Below are 14,927 nucleotides of genomic sequence, written 5' to 3' on the forward strand. Positions count from 1 at the left end.
AGATCCAACAAACCAGTTATCTCCTTGTCTGAGAACAGGAAAGAAATAACAGTAGGTGGGATCCTACAGGGTGATAAATATTTGTAAATGTTAAATTAAATGCCTTTAAAAACGTACTTCATTTTTTACCATTCTTCTTGGAAGGAGTTACTTAAATCCTGAGCTCTTTCTCTGTGCTTTGTGTTGCACTAGTCATGTTCCTCCAGATATTTCAGTCAAGTACCTCACAAATAATATTTGGAGTGGAAATTAAATAAAAAGATGAGTATTTTTTCTGATGTTTGTCATTTTAACACAAAGTAAATGGATAGAAGCTGGCTGGGTGGGTTTACTTCTGGCTTGGTATAGAAGCTAATGCATCTCGTGATGGGACAGTATGAGTTCTAAATCATAATATAGACACCAATAAACACTCAGAACTTCAAACTACTTGGGAAAACAGTACTTGAGCTGTGAAAACAATTTATTGCCCTTGACCGGTGGAAAGTAATGGGAGCACATTTAGAGTGCCTAGGTTTCCTTCGTAGTTATATTTACAGAGACCAGGCAGCTGTTAAGTTTCAGATTTTGGTGACTTGTCTACTTGTATCAGAGCAAAGCCAGACGGTGACTATGCTCATAAACGTTAGGGAGCAACATCTTTTTCATTTTAAATCAGAAGAGTTGAAACACTGAGACATCAACAGGAAATAAAACATTTTTATTGAATATGTATGTATGCTATTTTAACGACAGCTCTACTGGGGGATTTACTACACAAAGTGAAACAAAATATAAACCACCTCATCAAAAATGAAGGTAAAATACAGCTAAAGTTGTCAGCTCGTGGGTCACGAGCAATATGGCAGGATAAAACACCCCAAACATTTCTACAAGATACAGAGAAAACCCACGTGTAGAAACACTCAAGCAGGCAGTAAATATACACAAAGGCAACTAGGATCTTTCTACAGCATCAGAGTCTAATACTTGACACAGCTTTGTCAGAAAGGTACATGTGGCTTCTTTGAGGATGAAAATGTCATCTTGGTCATATAGCAGGTTCGGTCTCTGAGAGTCATAGTACATTACAAACCAATTCTCTGGTGACATTCAGTCTGGCAGTATAGGAAGAGAATGCATTAAGAATACCTTAACACGCTGAATCGGTTCTGGCAGTTTGAACCTGCAAATTTGAACACGCAAATTTCTTGAATGAACAACTTAAAGCTGGATATCATGAAGCTGAATACCTGTTCTTTGCTGCAACTCTGTCAACCTAGTTCCTTTCTCTGGTGGGGTTTGGTCCTTTAAAAAAATATTCCAGCTTGACACTTCCTGCGTTCACATATGTTATCTCAAAATATGCCTCAGTTGTACCTTTTCCATGTTTCATGTCAAAAGAAACAACTCTAAAAATGATTGGTGTTGCTATTCCGATATTTTGGAGTGGGGAGAGACTATAGCGGTTTGATTCATATCCATTTTGTGCTTCCCAATTTAATGAGGGTTGGGTTGGTTTTCTACACATGGGCTGAATTCTGTAGGGCTGCACCTTATCCCTCATAAATAACATCTGGAGGGGGTTGGGGAATTTATTTTTCAGCATGGACTCCATTGCTCACACCCCTGTTTAGTTTAATATAATTTCAGGCTGTAGTTTTATTTATTTATTTTTTAAATCACACCTCCAAAAGGTGTATTTGTGCCCCATTTTTTGGTGTTTAGTGGTACTGAAAAGAACTAAGTCTTCAAAGCATTATAAATATATTCACAGTCCTTAAAATAAGGAGTCTCAAAGGATGAGATGTGAGATAAAATGTAATGCCCAAAATGACAGGATGAAATGCTATAATCTGAGATCATATGCTGTCTAGCCATGAGATGAAACTGTCTACAATGGGGCTGGGGGGGCGGGGGGGAGGAATGTGGAATATTGCACAGTGCTGGACAAAATGCTGTGTGGTCGTCCCAATCTATGTAACATCCTTGTCCTACGCATAGCGCGTCAGTTCTAAATTGGTCCATAGTAACTAGAACTGCTTGTGCTATGCACTCCTTCGCCAGTGCAGTAGAAGGGAATGGCAGTATTATTACAAGATCACTACGGAATAAATTGATTGCTATCCACTGAGAAAACTACATTTCTAAGCACACACGGCAGTCACAGTGGTACACAGAGCAGTCTTTCAAGACTCTTATGGAATGACTAATAGCTTTATAATAGTGCCATTTACTACATAATAACATTGAAAACATTTAAAAACTCCTCCTGAAACGAGCATCTAGTATACATAAGAGGTTGCTTCAGTTTTCTTGAACTTGTTTGTTTTGTTTCACTTGTTTTTAAAGGACAAATTAAAACTTAAGTATAAACAGTATATAAAAAAGGTCACTAGCTGTTCTCTTTTGGCTTACTTTGAAGTGCATTCAGAACTATGGCTAATTTTTGTCTTCTTTTGATGGGATTACAATACTGTCTGTTCACCATGAAACTTGTATAATAAACATACACGGCTGTGCTTAAAAATATTCTGCATTCCCTTCTAATCTGTTAGTATAATAAAATATTTTGTTACAAAGTCTAATGTGCAAACTCATTAGAATCCTAGAACGTGAAATCACAACTGGAATTCACAGTATGTTAATTTTGTATAAAGGTGATAATGGAGAGCTACCTTTTCTTTTCATGGTTCGATGCAGCATTCACTACTGCTGAAATTCCCCTCACCCCACCCCCCGCCCCTAGTCTTCCCCATGTTGTTGTTATGTGAAATTATCTCCCATGGAACTGCTTCCTCAATTGTCAGTGTAAAGCCATGATTTCAGTTTTTTTAAATATATACAGAAAAAATGATCTATTGGCTACGCTTCCTTGAGGTCAGCCATGGAGCTGCTCAGATCATGCTAAGTTGCCTGTGACAAAGAAGTCTACAAAATTGGATTCACCCCTCCAAGGTGTACTGCGTAGGCATATCTTGTTATTTTAAATGGTTCACTTGAAAGCTCAGATTTAAGTTGTCCTTTAATATGTCAGTGTAACACTACTAGTGCCTTACAAGTTGGAATTTTTGCTGGAATGCAGACGATACAATAGTTACCCTATAATATATTATCAGCTCTCCTATATCTCAGTCAATTTACATAATTTAAAATAGAACATCTTATTAAAAACATCTAGATATACACAGATTAGGAAACGTTTACAACATACAAATACACAAACTAGAAATAAATTCTCAGCATACTGGTATATACACCTGTGTGATACAATAAATAATTTCTGTCATGCTCTATCTACACATCATATTGCTTAAAAGAAGAGTAGATCTGGGGGGCAGTGGTGAAATGAAAGGCCTTTGGAGGGCTCTCTACATTAAACGTTGTGCAAATCAAAACAGGATTTTAAGTACCACTCATCTGTGTTAGGACGCATGGCTGGAAATGAAAGGACCCATATTACTGAGGTATTTACAGATACTGGCTAAAGAGCACTATGTGGGCAAATGCAGAAAGGCTTCTTTTTCATCTTTTGTTTTTTGTTTACTTCTTGACTGCAAGCATGGCGTCTACCTCTTCCTCAACCTGTAAGGTGTGCCACTGTGCAATGGGTCGCCTTGGGTTGGCCAGCATGTCTGACCAGTGTCGTAGCTCTGCACCAGTGCTGTTGTAGCCCACAAAGACTTTGCCGATAGCATCATTCTTGCCAATCTTGTCATAGTCCAAAACAGTCACAACAACTTGCACTTTCTAAAAGGAGATAACAAAGAGCAATGAGCAAGACCTGCAGAGTCTTAATAGAGTACAGAACTGGAATTCAGAGTTTGTGGGTGAGAAGGGGGAGGGTGGATAGCACAATAAGTAGTAGCAGATTTCGAATGATATGAGAATTCAAAGTCTGAAATAACAGGTTACAAACTCCTATGAATGAAATCAAGATCAAAACAGCCATGTCAATTGATTGGTATGCTCATTATATGGAAGAGATCCTTTGTTATGGCGAAGGAACGCACAGTGCAGCTCAAGAGGTGGCATGCACCAGATGTTCCTTGTGCTCCCCAGATCTTGGACACACAGCCAGTGTGTAGGGTGGGTCTTCCATCCTGCCACACCAAGAGGGCTGCACCCTCCCATCTGGGTCTACACTAATTTAAATCAACATAAGATGATGTAGCTCCAGTTTCTACATGTTTGAAGATATGGACTTTAGAAAGATTCTAAAAGAAAGCAGTGGTTGACTGAAAGGACACATGTGACTAGGGATCAGGTGTGTGTGAAGTAAAATACGATAGCCAGGTATGGGCATACCTTTTGTTATTTATTTATTTATTTTGGCCCACTATGAGATAGATCTTCAAAACCACATGCAAATTTTTTATTATCTTAATTAGCTCCAACAGGAAACAGGACTGCAAAAGTACAACCCTCCAGAGAAGGAACCCACGCACAGAGACAAAACACAGCTGTTTATTCTCTTCTTTTTATTTGGGCTTCTGATGTGAAATCCCAACAAACAGAATTACTCCAGAATTAGGAGTCAGAGTGCTATTGTTTTTTGCCAGCAGCAACAGAGCATGTGAAGTGACTACCGTGCACTTTATCTACCTATGGAATGGGCTTTCGCACCCGCCTTGGAAGTCAATAATAATGCTACCTAGCTCTTATATAGTACACTTCATCAGTAAACTTTAAAGTGCATTACAAAGGAAGTAAGCATCATTATCCTCATTTTACAGATGGGCAAGTCATTTCCTCCTCTCTGTGCCTCAGTTTCTCCAAGGTTGGTCAGTGGCTGAGCCGGGAATAGAAGTCAGGTCACCAAAGCAGGACAACAAACAGCATGTTCCAAGAAAGCTACTGTAGCTGGGTCCTGAGCCAAAGCCCCTCCCACAGCTTTCCTTTAATCAAATTTCTTATTCAAATGGGCTCTGAAGCAATATTTAAAAAAAAGCGGAACTTGTGGTTTTTGTGGAAAGATGATTAGACTGGCATAGGCTTGTAGGGCTAACTTGAGCTGTGAGTCTAAAGAGGTAGTGACAATGGTGTAACTTATATCCTCCCCACTGTGTAAGTTACACCCACAAACTCAGAAGATCAGATTCAGAAGTGTAATTTACAACTTCTTAGACTCGCCTATTTGTTCGTTGCATTTCGTGTTCCAGGCCTCTTTTCTAGCCCTCCAGCATGTTAGTTACAGCAATGTAGACTCGGGAGACCAAATTCAGAGTTGTTACATAAGGGTGTAAATTACATTTAGGCGCATGAGAGTCTAAGGCAAGTCAGGCTAATGTAATCTACATGCTGAGGAGGTTGGAAGGAGATTGGATATTATACCGTCTTATGTATTGCCTGCCATATGGCCCAGTCTAAGTGAATCTCAGGTGTCTGTGTTGTGCATTAGTAAGTGCGTGTGTGCTCATTTGGTCCTTACTATATGTCTGAATAGCACAAACATAACTTATTCCCCTAGTGAAACTGGGTTTTCCTCAATAGCATCTGAGATGAAACAGCCTCAGGCTGATTTGACTTAACTGTACACACTTTCCCTTCGAGACTTTCTTTTTAAAGGATGAATCTATGACAGTTTTCCTGACTCTGCTTCATGCTATTATAAATGTACACAGCTCCTGGATTCATGACAGACTGTGATTTGTTTCTCCAGGTAGGTTTTATGAATTGCGGGAAAACGTAATTTACACAGAAAAATATTTTTGGTGCCAAGGGGTCAGTCACCCTTTTATTCTAAAAAGGCCAGATCCTGCAGTCCTTACTTGCAGTAGTAGTCCCACTACTATTAATGGGATTACTCCTGTGAGTAAAGGCTACAAGGGCTGAGTCATAATGACTCTTTGTAGCCCCTTCCCATGAGAGAGTGCACAAATCAATGAGCCAGAGGAGGATATGACAGCTCCAGGCATGTAAGTATTTACATAATCATTTATGACAAAAGTGCACATCAAACTCAGACTCTCTTCCTCAAGACTATTCATGATAAAATGCAATATCTGTCATGCTTCTATTTCTAGAAGCCAGAATGATGTCTTACAACATAATGCTGCTTGCAGTGTATTTGCTTTTATTGTCAATGATAGCCCCAAATGGACATTTATGTATTAGATGTAGGGTACGATCATTGCCCTAGAGTGTATTGGCTTTATCTTAGTGTAAGACTGTTTAAAATTCTTATTATGGTAAAAAATAAAATTCCTGATGTTACCGGGAACCATTAGCCTAATGACTAGCAGAATGTTTTTTTTTTATTGTCATACCCGCCAAGGATGGATACAGTACAAACAGTGGTGTGGCCTTGAGGGGGTGGGAATGGAGGGCTCAGAGGACTGATCATGAAATGAGTTTCATCTTCTGGTCACTGGTTCAAATCTGCATGGCTTAATTAGTGACTGAAAATCATTGCCATCTGGTCGCTGATTGGTGGCCTATTTGAAATGTAGGTTTCAGTGCAAATGTCTGTGGATATTGCTATAAAAGACCACTAACAGCAATAAGCACCTGTATTAGCAACCTCAGCAGAGTGACCAGAGGTTGAAAGGGCATGGAGACTGAACTATTCTTTCACACTAATAGGCAGCTACCCCATTCTGCTCTGCCAGTGTTCAGCTATTTTGTGCTTGTCCTGTGTAGGATTTCACTCTCCAGTGGGGTCAACTCAGCACCTTTTAAGAGAGCAGTTCACTAAAGTCTTGTTTTTAAAACTCAGTGCTCCAGGATCACCTCTCTCTTTTGCACAGTTCTGTGCGCATGCATACTGGCAGACTGTTCACAAATACACAAATCTGAACTTATGATGAGGTTGTTGAAAGATGTTATTCTTATCCTGTTTTACGTTCCACATTGCTGCTGCTAATGAGCTGTTTCCACTAGTTTTGACAACTCTGCTTTGCCTCTATGATCCCTCTCTTCTCTTTGCTCTTAATGATCATGGACCTGGTATAACCATTATTCCATTACCTGACATGTTAGTGGAAGTTTATCAAAATGAATGTTATACATGAAGTACCAAAGGTCACAGAAACATTTACAGTATTCATTTAAATAATGTTTAAATACGTTTTTCTATAAATGAGGCTAATTAAATAATGAATATGATATGGGGAAAATGGCCGAAACTCATTTAACTCCTATCTCTAGAATTTTTGTCAGTGTATTTCTTCTCTTATCACTATCTTCCTGTTTGGTTTTTCTTTTGGGTATCTATTGCTTCTGACCATAAAATGCCAGTTATCCATTTTTCAGTGATGAATCAACCCTTCATAAGTTCCGTGCATGTTATCATTTCCCTCTTGAAGCAGTCACACTCATCTAACGTAAAGCGGGGCTGGCACATAGGTGCTAATGAAGGCATGCACACTTCAGAATTAACAAGGTCCCTGTTAAATATTTATGAGGGCTGAGAAATGGAATTCAGAGGAAGGGGAAAGCAGGGTTTGACATTACCTGGATTTGCTCGAAGGGTACCTCAAAGCTGAACGATTCATTGTAGTAGGGGTTCAGAGTGTTCTTTTTAATTGTTGTCTTTTTCTTCTTCAGTCTCTTACCATTCTGCATCAGATGGATTTTCACATAGGGATCTGAATAATTACAACGAAAAAGCGTAGTTAAGAAATGATAATCAAGTTAATGTGTATTGCAGGGGTAGTCAACAGGTGGACTGCGGGCCAAATCCAGACTGCCAGATGCTTTTGAATGGACCCTGAAATCTTTTTATTTACTTATCATTATTTATTTATTTAGTTATGTTCTCTGGAGTCTGGACCTTGATTATTCCTTGACCAAGAAATTTGGACCTTGACAAAAAATAATTGACTACCCCGTATAGAGAGTAATCCCTGAAATGACTATTAGGTGAAAAATTAAACATGTTCATAGCAAACAATGGTCATTTTAACAAAGTCTGTATTTACATCAGATGAAATCTGATCAAGTGCTATATCTGGCATTTGAGTACAAACTGTACTAAATAAGGTACATACCAGTTCTTGTTATATTCACTTATGCAAAAGTCCAAGGAGGAGGTAAATCCCAACCTCACTCTACTCTGTGGTATATTACTCCTCTCTCTCACAGCAGCATAATCTCTTTAGTCCAAGGACTGTTACATGTTTGTACAGGGTCTAGCACAATAGGACCCCTTTCACTGAAACTGGCGTCTAGCACTACTAGAACACAGAGAATAATGATCTGGGAAGACAGTCCCAGCCACTCTAACTCTGCATAGTAGTTCTATCCCAATCTCCCCGCAAGTGCTGGTCTTCTTGCTCCCCTGAACTCCCATGTGCACTGGGTTTGATTGTCTGTGGAAGCAGCTAGATTACATAGTGGTAGGGGACTACTGCCCTCTTTACAGACACAGACATATATAACTAAGTGTTGTTACTCTCTGCTGAATTCTCGTTGTTCATGAGTTTGTATGAGTACTGTACGAACGGATTTATCACCTAATCACAGATTCCTTGCACAAGCTCAACTCCCAGGGAAGTGACTGCTTTGAAAGGATATCTTGGTGCCTAGAACGTCAAAGGGAATCATGCCTGCTTAGGACATGTGCAACTGAGCGCTTAGTAGATCCTTTTCCTCATTCAGAGAATGGACTTACTGGACCCACTTCTCCTCTCATGCCAGTGTAAATCAGGAGTAACTTCACTAAGTCACATGTTTTACACCCATGCACAATTAAAGCACTGAGTGGTAGAGAGAATCAGGCTCACTGTAATGTCCTGTACGTTACTGCAGCCATGACTTGACTAACAACCTTTGTGGCTTTAGATAGCAATTCTGCAATGTAAGCCACAAGGAAGCCTCCCCTAAGGCAAAGCAACAGGATCTGTGCCAAATGCCTGCTAGTTGGAAGTCGCTCTTGGCATATCTTGCATGAAGGTTCTTATTAAATTATTTCTATCAAAAAGAGCATCGCTCCCTTCTATGAAAGCAGGGAGCGGGAGGGAAACCAGTGAACACTTTGTTGTTAAATTTCCTTATCTTTACTATGAGTACACAATCTTTCAGGACTGTCCAATGGAATTGGTGCCTGAAGAATCTGGGAATAATTGCATCCTCCTACAATAAGGAAGTATTGTGTGAAAAGCTTTAAAACTCTCCTGGCTGTTTCTCAGTAGAAGAGTTATTGCCCCTGCAGCCTCAACACTGGGTTTAGCACCTGCGCTTTTAGGGATTTGATGGTGTAAAGCAGATGGTTCTCTGCTCTCTGAAAGAAGTGGTCTAGATTTTCAGTTTTGCTAAGTGTGAAGTGTAAAGCTGGTTTGAAATAAAAGACCATTTCAGCATCCGTACTGGTTGGAAAACAGTGGTAAAGAAGTTTAGGGTGTGTGAAGAAAATCACAGAAGCAAAGGACTAGTTTCATAGAGACTTAGGAGCCTAATGCCACTAATTGCTGGCCTATAGAGTCACTTTTTCTCACTCTCTCTCTCTGGCCCAATACATACTTAATTATTCGCCTGTAGTGGCTTGGCTTGAAAAAGAAAGATTGAGAGAGACCTCACCCCAGAATATCCCAGTGCTTGGGGCACTCTCATGAGAGCTGGGAGAGCCAAGTTCAAATTTCTTTTTCACATCAGGAAGAGGAGTGATTTGAACACGGGTCTCCCTCCGCCTGGGTGAGTGCTCTAACCACTAGGATAAAGATTATAAGGGGGCAGGAGGGAGGTCCAAAGCAGCAGCTGCCACCACCACAGCAGCAGCAGTACCAATGTTGTGTCTTTCAAAAACCTTCTTAAGTGCCTAACTCCAGGAGAGGGTTAATGGCTGTGAATCTGGGCGGAGGCAGGATCTTCCCTCCAGCCTAGATTTAGGCACCTAAATCACTCAGAGGGCTGGGCTTAGGCCACACACCTCTCCTCAGCATTCCCTAGCATTAGCAGCTTTCTGCTCAGCTTGCTGGCCTCTGTGAATCTCATTCTTATGCTCCTAACTCTCCCCAGACAGGGTACAGGGAACCTAGGTGACTAACTTGGGGCTATGGATTCCACTAGGCAGCAAGCCACCTAAAAGGTGAAGTGGCCCATTAATACCTCTGTAGTCATAGGACAAAGGGAGGTTTAGTGAGTTACACATTGTTACGGTTTATTACAACAAACTGTAACCCACTAACGCCTTTTTTTGTCCTTGGGCTACAGGGATGTTAACCACTTCACCTTCACTGGTCTCTTAGAATACGTGCTAACTATTTATGCTAAACAATCTGTTCCACCTTGTATTTAGTTGTGACACTCTGAGGTCTGGTCTACATGACAGACCTATATCGGTGTAAGTACACTGCTCCAGGGTGTGAAAAATCCACACTCCTGAGCGATGTAATTATACCAACCTAACCCCCTGTGTAGACCAGGCCTATGCTAGCGGGAGAGCTTCTCCTGCCAACATAGCTACCACCTCTCAGGGAGGTGGATTAACGATGTCGATGGGAAAGCTCTCTCCAGTCGGCACAGGGCATCTTCATTAAAGAGCTACAGTGGCGCAGCTGTGCTGATGCAGTGTTTTAAGTAAGTGTAGACATGCCCCGAGTACCTTTCCTAGACCTGAAGTAGAGCTCTGTGTAGCTTGAAAGCTTGTCTCTCTTACCACCAGAAGTTGGCCCAATGAAAGATATAACGTCACCCAACTTGTCTCTCTAATACCTTGGGACCAACACGATTACAACAACGCTGCATGTAACCTGAAGTAGCCATTCACCTTAGAAGGCTACAAACTGCTACAGAGAAGCATGGTGTTAGAACTTAAATTAATAATAAAATTTCAACCAGTAAGGCATACATAAGAACATAAGAAAGGCTATACTGGGTCAGACCAAAGGTTCATCTAGCCCAGTATCCTGTCTTCCGACTGTGGTTGGTGCCAGGTGCCCCAGAGGGAATGAACAGAACAGGTAATCATCAAGTGATCCATCCTGTCACCCAATCCCAGCTTCTGGAAAACAGAGGCTAGGGACACCATCCCTGCCCATCCTGGCTAATACCCACTGAAGGTTATTACTTTGTTGTTTCCCCTGCTTATTCTAGGGAAAAAAAGAAAAAAAAAAGCCTTACATCATTACATAATTCAACAAATTTTACAACTACTAGCAAAGAAAGATTGTATCGCACATTTATAATTAAACATATTTCCTTTAGATTGTGGGATCATCCCTCTAGAGCAAAGCATGACAAAGAATATGTAAGGATTTAAAGGAAAGGATTTTTCAATTAAAAAAATAAAATAAAGATATCCATTCTAAAAAAGAATCTCTCTTCCACAAACTAACAGAAGGTGAACTGCCTAAAGCAAACCATTGCAAGAACACAGCATAACAGAGTAAAAATAATGATGATAGACTGTTCTTTATCTGAAAAGTCACAGAAAAATATTGCAAGTGATTTTCAATGATAAAGTTTAGTGAAGACATCTATACTTTCTAGTTTTACCAAAGGCTCAATTCTGCCAGCATTCCTCATGTTGAGTATACCTTATATGTGAATAGTCTAACTGAGTAAGGTGATCTCAACATGAGTATGGGTGACAGACCTGAGCACAATGGACAAGAACCAAAAGTTGTACAGCATGAATGTACCCACAACTCACAAGGCAGAGTGAACTACTTTGAATCAAACTGAGACAGGGGCCCAGATTACCTCCACAATGAGGCAGTCCTCTGTTGTGGATCTCCCCTGGTCCATGTGAAAGAGGAAGAACTGTATGTGTGGAACTCCTCAGGTACTCCTCTGATAGGGCTCCCTGGGGGACAGGACTGGCCATGCTCCCCTGCTAACTTCCTATTAAGAGGACTGTGGGATTAAATACTAGTTGCTCTCTCATTAACATTCTATTCACACATGCAAAAAAGCTGTAAAAATCTTCACTCAAATTGTGCATCATGGGTTTTACAAAAATATCTCAAGGGAGGCTAACAAGGCAGCTTTTAAAGCATTGGGGTGCCAACCTGACATCCTCTGCTTTGTTGCAGTTTACCTTCAAAATATCAGGATGTTATTTAAAGGAAACTAAAAGATCTGTGCTTCCTCTGAAATGGAAGTTGAAGTAGTCTCAACTACGAGGTAAACACACTGTTATTAACTTTAGAGACAGTGCTGCTAAAATACCAGACTCATTCCAACTAATACCCAGATCACCACCACTTTGTGGCCTGGGTGTATTTAATTTGTTAGATAAGAAAAAACAGTGATGTATGTGACATTCGAGCGAAAATAATGTGTATCACAGAAAATGGCACGTATCAGTCAATCATCTCTGTTGGCAACATCTAAAATTCAAGGTCAAGATAGAGTCTGTAGAGCGCAACAAAATGGAAATAAAAATATTCTGACAAAATATGGAGCTGGAGAGCCTTTGTTTGCGGATTTTAAGATGAAAATCAAGTTGTAGGTGATTAGTCTTAAATGAAAAATCAGTATAATTTCCCTTCAGAAAGAACAGAATTTATAGAACACATGAATTTCCAAATCTCCCCACTGTATTTTCCACTGAATGCATCCGATGAAGTGAGCAGTAGCTCACGAAAGCTTATGCTCAAATAAATTTGTTAGTCTCTAAGGTGCCACAAGCCCTTTTCTTTTTATAAAAATAGTGCTGATCTTTGATCGACATTTGTCAGTCCTCTGTTCAGTGGTAATCTAATCAAAATATGAAAAGCTAGCAGATAGAAAGTTGACAAATTTGGAAAATGCTGTAGGTGAAAACACTGGAAACTGATTACAAGAGTGACTAGTTTCCTAGGAGTGTGTATGATTGTTTAAAAAATAAATAAATCTGCACAGCCCTGAGTGGAGATCAGAAAAAAAACACCCCCAAACCCCCAAATTCCGTAACTCTTGAGTGAGCCAGCATGCTTATTAAAAAAGGAAAAACCAAGCCAGATTAATCTAGTAATAAATGAAGTTGCATAATCATAAAATTTCACATGTCAAAATAATATAAGTCAGATAATACTTGGCAATTAAAACTGGTAATTTGGCAGAAACATAGGGTTAGAATTGCAGCATAACTCCTGAGAGAGAAGCACAGCAGGGCAAGCCCTCCATGTGGCTGCCTCACCATGGCTGGATTTTCCCATGGATCTTGGGACATCCTCTCGCCTTGGAGACTAACCAGCATCCGATGAAGTGAGCTGTAGCTCACGAAAGCTTATGCTCAAATAAATTGGTTAGTCTCTAAGGTGCCACAAGTACTCCTTTTCTTTTTGCGAATACAGACTAACACGGCTGCTACTCTGAAACCTCTCTCCCTGGGCACACAATTCCCTCCCTTGTGAGAGGGGATGAGTCAGTGTGATGCGTGTGGCTTTCAAGCCATGGATAATTTGCCTTAACTTTTCTCCTTCTGTGTATTTGTGTGTGGGAGGGGATAATTAAGGCCTCAGAACTAACCTCTAATGAGTGTTGAGTGATCACATGCATGGGTTGTCTAAAACAATATGCTTTAGACGAAAGGAAAGCCTTGGACCTGGAAGGAAAACCAGAGGGCGAAAGATTGAACTCTCCGGGGAAGCAGCAATATATGGCACAACCGCTAAGAATCAGTACAAATTCTGTACTGCATTCTAGATTTCATAAAAGTTATGATTTATATTCATTAACTCATGCTGCTGTGCCTTCTACATTTCTCCACAAATGAGCAAGATATAGTGTTATCTTTTAAGAGCAGCTGACTTCTCAAGGAAAACACTGAAAAACCTTCTAATTAGAAACAATTCTCTTGGCATAAAATATAGTTTGTTTGTTTTTTCTTGCCAACAATATTTGCATGAAAATGGGATTGTTGAGTCCTTGGAGTTTATTTGGTGCTTAATGTTTATTCCTCAGCCACTGTTAAGAGTTCTTTGATTGGGACATCATCACAATTTCCATAACAGCATAATTCACTTGAGGGTTATCACTTGAGCCAGATCTTGAGAGGTGCCCAGTATCTTCTAGGTTCAGCTGGGGGTGGGAAAGGATGGGCTGCAAACGTGCCCATTTTAGCACCCTGATTCTGTGGTGATTTCCCATGGCACCAGCAATACAATGCAGCCTTTAAAGCCAACCTAATCAGCATGCTGGAGATTCTGCTACAGGGGGGATTTCCTGAAAGCTGGCCTTATGTCATTCCATGGGATAGTGGCCGTGGCCGGGGTAAAGAGTCATTGATCAGGTTAGTCTAAGACTGCCAGAATGGCCCTTGAGCATCATATGCAACTGGGTTGTAAAATAGAGCAGCCTCAAGCCTGCTCTACCTTCTGTCAGAGACCAGGTCGGTGCTTGTTTACAGCCCCTCCTTTGAGGCCTGAACCAGATGCAGCATGGCCAAGCCTTGGAATTTGTTGCCCATGAGGTCTATATTTTTATGTATCTTGACAGACTCCTACTTCTTTACATATCTTTAAAAAAGCCCCCTAAAGAAGGAGCCCCCAGAGTGTTGAATTTTGAGAGGAAGCATTTTATAAATGTGTTTCCAGTAAAATTAAACATCTTTCTCACAGAGTTGTGAAACTTTTTCAATAGCAAGGCCTTGTTTATACTACAGGGAATTCACATTTATAGGCTACATTCACAAAGAGACTTAGATGCCTAAATGCCTCTTCAGGTGTCTACATTCCAGAATCAGGTCCATGGGGATTCACAAACCACCTGCTCAGCTGCTGCTAATCCCTCTAAAGTTGCTTAAATTTGCTTGGTACCTAATTTTTGAAGTAGAAGTTTGCCGGGCATCTATGTTTCTGCCTCTGTGCGTGTATACTGCAGCCCCTTACTCCGTATCTAGATGCATAAGCCTCAGTGCAATGCACAAACAAGGAACAGATAGGTGTCCCTCCGGCTAACTCATCTATGGGGGCTGATCTGGTAAGCATGCTCAGACCTCGCCTACTGAAGCAAGCCCCTATAGGTGAGCTCGCACAAAATGGCTGATGGGGTAGAAGAGGAGGAGAGGAAAGCTGTTGAAG

The 14,927-nt window shown here is 40.6% G+C and overlaps 1 protein-coding gene across 7 annotated transcripts in view; it reads right to left on the bottom strand.

Moving 5' to 3' along the window:
- Nucleotides 1-681: 681 nt before the first annotated feature.
- SYT1 (synaptotagmin 1) overlaps nt 682-14,927 on the bottom strand; it is a 482,297-nt gene continuing 468,051 nt past the window's right edge. For all 7 annotated transcript variants that reach the window (XM_043547293.1, XM_037886032.2, XM_037886013.2 and 4 more), the window contains 2 exons: nt 7,435-7,568; nt 682-3,729 (listed from right to left, as the gene is read on the bottom strand). In XM_043547293.1, coding sequence (XP_043403228.1) covers nt 3,523-3,729; nt 7,435-7,568 — 341 coding nt within the window. In that variant the 3' untranslated portion in view covers nt 682-3,522. The remainder of the gene's footprint in view (nt 3,730-7,434; nt 7,569-14,927) is intronic.

Source organism: Chelonia mydas, chromosome 1 (assembly GCF_015237465.2).
Source record: "Chelonia mydas isolate rCheMyd1 chromosome 1, rCheMyd1.pri.v2, whole genome shotgun sequence".
NCBI classification, from domain to species: domain Eukaryota; kingdom Metazoa; phylum Chordata; order Testudines; family Cheloniidae; genus Chelonia; species Chelonia mydas.